Source organism: Mandrillus leucophaeus, unplaced genomic scaffold (genome assembly GCF_000951045.1).
Source record: "Mandrillus leucophaeus isolate KB7577 unplaced genomic scaffold, Mleu.le_1.0 Scaffold168, whole genome shotgun sequence".
NCBI classification, from domain to species: Eukaryota; Metazoa; Chordata; class Mammalia; order Primates; family Cercopithecidae; genus Mandrillus; species Mandrillus leucophaeus.
Genome location: NW_012101676.1, coordinates 1,447,931 through 1,455,755, shown reverse-complemented (window position 1 = coordinate 1,455,755; position 7,825 = coordinate 1,447,931). Strand labels below are relative to the sequence as shown.

Genomic DNA, 7,825 nt, shown 5'->3' with positions numbered 1-7,825 from the left:
TGGCGCGATCTCGGCTCACTGCAAGCTCCGCCTCCCGGGTTCACGCCATTCTCCTGCCTCAGCCTCCAGAGTAGCTGGGACTACAGGCGCCCGCCACGCCTGTAATCCCAGCACTCTGGGAGGCCGAGGCGGGCGGATCACGAGGTCAGGAGATCGAGACCATCCTGGCTAACACGATGAAACCCCGTCTCTACTAAAAATGCAAAAAGGAATTTTTCTTAATAAAATAAAACAAAGCCATCCACAGACATGAAGGCATCATCTACAGTATTACTTATTACTTACTAAACCCAATAACACTTTGAAATGCTTTCCTGGCTGGGCATGGTGGCTTACCAAAGTGGGAGGCTGCCTCGGCCTCTAAAAGTAATGCCAGCACTTTGGGAGGCCGAGGTGGGTAGATCACTTGAGGTCAGGAGTTTGAGACTCGCCTGGCCAACATGGAAAACACTGTCTCCACTAAAACTACAAAAATAAGCCGGGCATGGTGGCAAACGCCTGTAGACCCAGCTACTCAAGGAGACTGAGGCAGAAGAGTCGCTTGAACCTGGGAGGCACAGGTTGCAGTGAGCAGAGATTGCACCAACGCAATCCAGCCTGGTTGACAGAGCAAAACTGTCTCAAATTAATTAATTAATTAATTAAAATGCTGTCCTAACAAATTTAATGATAAAATTACAAGAAATTATATACTATAATTTCAACTTATCATAAATACAGGTACAGAACAAAGAAATATAAACAAACTAAAATTTTGATTTGCTAGACTGTGAGAATGTTTTCTCAATTTAAAATTGCACAAGTCATGAAAACTGAATGTATAACTTCTGCTCTAACAATTCTATTTTCTAAAAATACCAGTCTCCTCTTTTTTTCTTTCAGTTTTTATTTTACCTCTGATCTGTCTGGATTTATGACACTGAATTAATTTTTTGTTTTTTTTGAGACAGAGTCTCTCTCTGTCACCCTGGCTGGAGTGCAGTGGCGTGATCTTGGCTCACTGCAAGCTCCACCTCCTGGGTTCAAGCAAGTCTCCTGCCTCAGCCTCCAGAGTAGCTCAGACTGCAGGCGCGTGCCACCAGGCCCAGCTAATTTTTTGTATTTTTAATACAGATGGGGTTTCACCGTGTTAGCCGGGATGGTCTCGATCTCCTGACTGCATTAATATTCTTTAATCATAAACCTCATGTGTATTTAAATCTTAATATCTCAAGTAGGTTCAGGCATGACTGTTCTGTTCTTCACTTATCTAAAGTTTATTCTCTCTTGATTTAAGAAGGGCTCACATAAACATATTTGCTTTATTTTGTTTGTTTTGTTTTTATGGGTTTTTTTTGAGACGGAGTCTCATTCTGTCGCCAGGATGGATGCAGTGGTGCGATCTCTGCTCACTGCAACCTCTGACTCCCTGGTTCAAGCGACTATCCCGCCTCAGCTACCCAAGTAGCTCACACCTGTAATCCTAGCACTTTGGGAGGCTCAGGCAGGTGGATCATGAGGTCAGGAGTTCAAGATCAGCCTGACCAACATGGTGAAACACCGCCTCTACTACTAATACAAAAATAGCCGAGTGTGGTGGAACACGGCTGTAATCCCAGTTACTCAAGAGGTTGAGGCAGGAGAATCACTTGAAACACGGAGACAGAGGTTGCAGTAAGCAGACATTGCGCCACTGCACTCCAGCCTGGGCAACAGAGTGAGACTCTGTCTCTAAGCCTAGGCAACAGAGCGAGACTCCGTCTCTAAATAAATAAACAAACAAACAAATAAATAAATAAATAAAGTTTAAAAAAAAATGTAATGGAGCCAGGCGCAGTGGCTCACGCCTGTAATCTTGACACTTTGGGAGGCTGAGACAGGCGGATCACTTGAGGCCAAGAGTTTGAGACCAGCCTGGCCAACATGGTGAACCCCGCCTCTACTAAAAATACAAAAATTAGCCGGGTATGGTGGCTCATGCCTGAGGGAGGAGAATCATTTGAACCTGGGAGCCGGAGGTTGTAGTGAGCTTAGACTGTGCCACTGAACACCAGCCTGGGAAACGGAGTGAGACTCCATCTCAAAGAAAAAAATTTTTTAATGTAATGGGAGTTGAATCTAGAAAGGACTAAATAATTATCAGTAAAGTATAAACGGTACAACTATTATTATAAGGTACCGATGTGTTCAATAAGAATCAACATTTATAGCTCGGTGTGGTGGCTCACGCCTGTAATCCCAACACTTTGGGAGGCTGAGGAGGGCGGATCACTTGAGGTTGGGAGTTCGAGACCAGCCTGATCAACATGGAGAAACCCTGTCTCCACTAAAAATACAAAATTAGCCAGGCATGTGCCAACATGCCTATAATCCCAGCTACTCAGGAGGCTAAGGCAGGAGAATCACTTGAACTTGGGAGGTGGAGGATGCAGTGAGCTGAGATCACGCCACTGCACTCCAGCCTGGGCAACAAGAGTGAAACACCATCTCAAAAAAAAAAAAAAAAAAAAAAAAAACCAACATTTGCAAAAATTTTCTGATACATGCGTATATATTCTTTGCAGCACTGCTTTTAAAAACAAACTGAAAAGAGAAATTGTTACCGACAGAGGATGAACCAAACTATACCCATATAAAAGAATATCATACGGCCATTAAAAATATAAGGCAGGTATTTACATATATATTCATGTAGAAAGTAAAAAAGGTACAGAAAAGGTAAACAGTTTTTTCTTTTTTTTTTGAGACAAGGTCTCGTTCTATCACCCAGGCTGGAGTACGGTGGCATAATTATAGCTCACTACAGCCTCAAGCTCCCAGGCTCAAGTGATCCTCCCACCTAAGCCTTCCCAGGTAGCTGTAACTACAGACACATGCCACCAGGCCCGGCTAATTTTTGTACTTTTGGTAGAGATGGGGTCTCACTATGTTGTGAGGTTAGTCTTGAACTGCTGGACTCAAGCAATCCTCCCACCTCAGCTTCCCAAAGTGCTAGAATTACAGGCATGAGACACTGCGCCCAGCCAGTTTGTTTTGTTGTTATGATTTTTGGGTTTTTTGCTTACAAATACACAGAAACATCTAATGACATACGCAGAATTTTTTCATTAAAGGACACAAAAGAGACTTAAATACAGAAGAGTGATTTCTACAAAAAAAGCAGAAGATAGTGAACAAGGGGACAGTTTTCTGTATTGTGTGAGATTTCTCCTTCCATGATATGTCATGATACATGTTTCTGCAGAACCACACAACTTAGATTAATTACAGTCTCTCCTCAACCTGAATGCATCCTTAGAAATGCTGGATGAAATATAAAATTGTAGGCCGGGTACTGTGCCTCACGCCTGTAATCCCAGCACTGTGGGAGGCTGAGGTGGGTAGATCACTTGAGGTCGGGAGTTCGAAACCAGCTTGACCAACATGGTGAAACCCCATCTCTACTAAAAATACAAAATTAGCCGGGCGTGGTGGCATGCACCTGTAATCCTAGCTACTTGGGAGGCTGAGGAAGGAGAATCGCTTAAACCCAGAAGGCAAGAGGTAGGTTACGGTGAGCTGAGGTTGCACCACTGCACTCCAGCTTGGGCAACAGAGCAAGAGTCTGTCTCAAAAAAAGGAAAAAAAAAAAAAAAAGAAATACAAAATTGTAGAACCAATGGGAGGAAGTTGTAACTTTTTAAATTTTAAACAAACTAAAACTGAAATTTACCAACTGCAGACTTTTGATGAAATAAGTACAAGTACTTCGGCACAAGTGAACCCAGACGCAGGGAGTAGGATGCAACAGGCAATGTGATTTTCTAATATTATAAACTAAGATATTGTTAACAGGGGCTTTAAATGAACACACAATAAACAACAAAACTTAAACTCATGGGAAATAACTGCAAAATTACTCTACTTCAAACATCAAAATACCTTCAGGCAAAGTTTTCTAAGAGCTCAAGAAAAAACTGAAGTCTAAGGAAATGTTCTTTGCCATCAATATATCCTCCGTACCTCAGACTTGTCTCCCGTAACTGACATTAAAGATGTGCTAAATTAGTGAATGTTATACCACTGTTTGTCTGTAGCATCAACACAAATCTTTAGTACAGATGCTTCCATATCTAATCAACATTATTTCCCAACTAGGGCACGACTGTAGATAGGTAGGAAACAGAATGGGAGAGAAGTGCCTAGCAGGCTAAGAGAAAACAATTCACACTGAACAGAAGGGCTAGGGCAACCACAGAGCCCAGGAAATTTCCATATGATTCTAATGTGTAATAAAATTTCAAAACCACTGGACTGGACAAACTTTAAGATCTCTTGGCCAGGCATGGTGGCTCATATCTGTAATCCCAGCACTATGGGAGGCCAAGGTGGGTAGATCACTTGAGGCTAGGATTTCAAGATCGGCTTGGTCAACATGGAGAAATCCCATCTCTACCAAAAACACAAAAAAAACTGGCCAGGCACGGTGGCTCACGCCTGCAATCTCAGCACTTTGGGAGGCTGAGGTGGGCTGATCACCTGAGGTCACGAGTTCAAGAGCAGCCTTGAACTCGTGGACAACATGGTAAAACCCCACCTCTACTAAAAATACAAAAAATTAGCTGAGTGTGGAAGCACACACTTGTAATCCCAGCCACTTAGGAGGCTGAGGCAGGAGGATCACTTGAACCCAGGAAGTGGAGGTTGTAGTGAGCTAAGATCACACCAATGCATTCCAGCCTGCGCGACAAAAGTGAGACTCCATCTCAAATTCAAAAAAAGCAAAAAAAATTAGCCAGGCGTGGTGGCACGTGCCTGTAGTCCCAGATACTAGGGAGGGTGAGGCACAAGAATTGCTTCAACACGGGAGGCGGAGGTTGCAGTGTGCCAAGATCATGCCACTGCACTCCAGGCTGGGCAACAGAGTGAGATTCTGTATCCAAAAAAAAAAAAAAAATCTCTCTACCAGCTCTAACAGCTAATGAATGATTCAGTACCTTTATCGCAAATAACAACTTGCAAATTTTCCACAAAATAAAAGACAGTTTATCTTGGAGTCAGTTATCCTGGAGTCTCGCTCTGTCGCCCAGGCCGGAGTAGTGGCGTGATCTCGGCTCACTGCAACCTCCACCTCCTGGGTTCAAGTAATTCTCTGCCTCCCACGTAGCTTAGATCACAGGCACCCATCACCACATCCGGCTAATGACAGTTTACCTTTAAATCTACTATAAGATATAAATGAACTCAATTTTGTTAGAAGAGTGAACATACAGAACTACCAAGCTTAGGGTCCAAATTAAATCAAACCACCTGACTAGTTTCTATTGTTTGCTGGGCTCGATTTTGTTTTAACATATGTGGCATCAGCACAGTTACTCAATGACTTGATCATAACTGCTCAATACACACTTACTGAATTGTGATGTATGAAATACTAGAACACACGTGCCAGGAAAAAAAAAAACCTACACTTCATTCTAAAGTAAATGAGAATTTACCCAAAAGGATTTAGAGAAAAATCATCAAATTTTCACCTGCTAAAAAAAATAATGAATCTAGTATACAGAATGGTTTAAAGAAAGCCAAGATTAAATGGCAGAAACGTTCAGCAGGAATGCAGCTGCAGAAATTCAGGCAGGCAGCTGTGGTACCTTGATCTCTGGGGACAGTCAAGAGAAGGTAAATACAAAAAAATTAGATGAGCATTGTGGTGTGTGCCTGTAATCCCAGCTACTCAGAAGACTGAGGCAGGAGAATTGCTTGAACCCAGGAGGCAGAGGTTGCAGTGAGACGTTATCGTGCCATTGCACTCCAGTCTGGGCAACAGAGCAAGACTCCATCTCAAATATATATACATATATTCTTGCCAACTACTAACTTTTCCTAAATCCCCATATCCATCTGTACACACCAATCCTTTTCATCTCTACCAGATTATCCATATGTACTCTTTCAAACATGTAATAATAATCTTAAATAGCCAGCATCTGTCCAAATTCTTCTTCTTATCAAACAAAAAATCCTGTATGTGCCATGTCTACCTACCAAAATTTGCCTGCTATGTTTCTGTTTGCCAAGAGAATCATGTATTTGGTACTGGCACAATTTAATATCCTCAGATTACCTCCAACAATACTACTTGCATAAGTAAAACTAACTTTTTAATTTTTTTTCTTTTTGAGACAGAGTTTCGCTCTTGTGGCCCAGGCTGGAGTACAATGATGTGATCTCAGCCCACTGAAACCTCCGCCTCCCAGGTTCAAGCGATTCTCCTGCCTCAGCCTCCCAACTAGCTGGGATTACAGGTGCGCACCACCACAACTGGCTAATTTTGTATTCTGAGTAGAGACAGGGTTTCTCTATGTTGGTCAGGCTGGCCTCAAACTCCCGACCTCAGGTGATCCGCCCGCCTCAGCCTCCAAAGTGCTGGGATTACAGGCGTGAGCCACCGCACCCAGCAAGTAAAACTAACTTTTAATAAGTTGTGTTTTTAAGGGAAGTTATCTGGGAAAAGGGAGACTTTCACACCTAATATGTTAAGTTCCAACTTTATCTCTAAACTCCTAAATGGCACTTTACACAGTAGTACATGAACGGTACACACACTTAAGGGGAAAAAAAAAATCATACCACATCTACATGAAAATCCATGTTTACCTTGCCTCATTAGCATTAATTGGTGTTCATGCCTAGCTGCTTCCATTTCTGCCTCCAGTTTCTCTTTGGCTTCTCTGATGTTTCTATCAACCTGCTCACGCTGCTGCTTTTCCATTTCATCAAGAGCCTTCCATCGAGATGCATACTCAAATTCAAATGTCCCAGGCTGAGCAAAACGTGGCGGTTGTTCTCTTTCCCTAAATTGACATTAAAACATACAGAAATGTACGCTTAAAAGGTAAAACAACAACAAACGAGAACAACAAGCACTTACAATGTCCAAGACACCATGTGAGACACCGTGTCTACAAGAATTACCTTGTGACAATATTGTGATTACAGGCCTGAGTTTAAGAAACTGCCCAAGAATGTTCAACTAATAATGGAACAATGATTCAAACTTGCATAATCTGATGCTACAACCTGCATTATCCTAACTATTACCTGCAAAATTTCTGCTTTTGGAGGTTTCATTTTCTGGTCTTCAGTCAATGAAATATTTTACAGGCCGGGCGCAGTGGCTCACGCCTGTAATCCCAGCACTTTGGGAGGCCAAGGCTGGCAGATCACGAAGTCACGTGATCGAGACCATCCTAGCTAACACGGTGAAACCCTGTCTCTACTAAAAATACAAAAAAATTAGCCAGGCGTGGTGGCGGGCACCTGTAGTCCCAGCTACTTGGAAGCCTAAGGCAGGAGAATGGTGTGAACCCGGGAGGCGGAGTTTGCAGTGAGCAGAGATCGCGCCACTGCGCTCCAGCCTGGGAGACAGTGAGACTCCATCTCAAAAAAAAAAAAAAAAAAAAGAAATACTTTACAAAGGAAAGTCTGCAACATATATCAGATGTTTTTACTAGTAAAACCAGCTAGATTTTATTGAGTGTTACGTGCCAATTAATTGGGTAGGTCTCAAAAATTAAGGCCTAACTTACTACAATTGTAGTTAATTATTTAATACTTCTTTCCCTTTATAGACTATAAACTCAACTGACGACACCAAATGTGGCTGTTAAATGCCACTTCGGCCGGGCGCAGTGGCTTACGCCTGTAATCCCAGCACTTTGGGAGGCCGAGGCAGATAGACCACGAGGTCAGGAGATTGAGACCATCCTGGCTAACATAGTAAAACCCCGTCTCTACTAAACATACAAAAAAAATTAGCCAGGCATGGTGGGCGGGTGCCTGTAGTCCCAGCTACTCAGGAGGCTGA

At 42.7% G+C, this 7,825-nt stretch overlaps 1 protein-coding gene across 1 annotated transcript in view; it reads right to left on the bottom strand.

The window, feature by feature from the left end:
• PSPC1 (paraspeckle component 1) overlaps positions 1-7,825 on the bottom strand; it is an 82,550-nt gene that overhangs the window by 55,704 nt on the left and 19,021 nt on the right. The window contains exon 3 of the mRNA XM_011976544.1: positions 6,616-6,812. Within this exon, the coding sequence (XP_011831934.1) occupies positions 6,616-6,812 (197 nt within the window). The remainder of the gene's footprint in view (positions 1-6,615; positions 6,813-7,825) is intronic.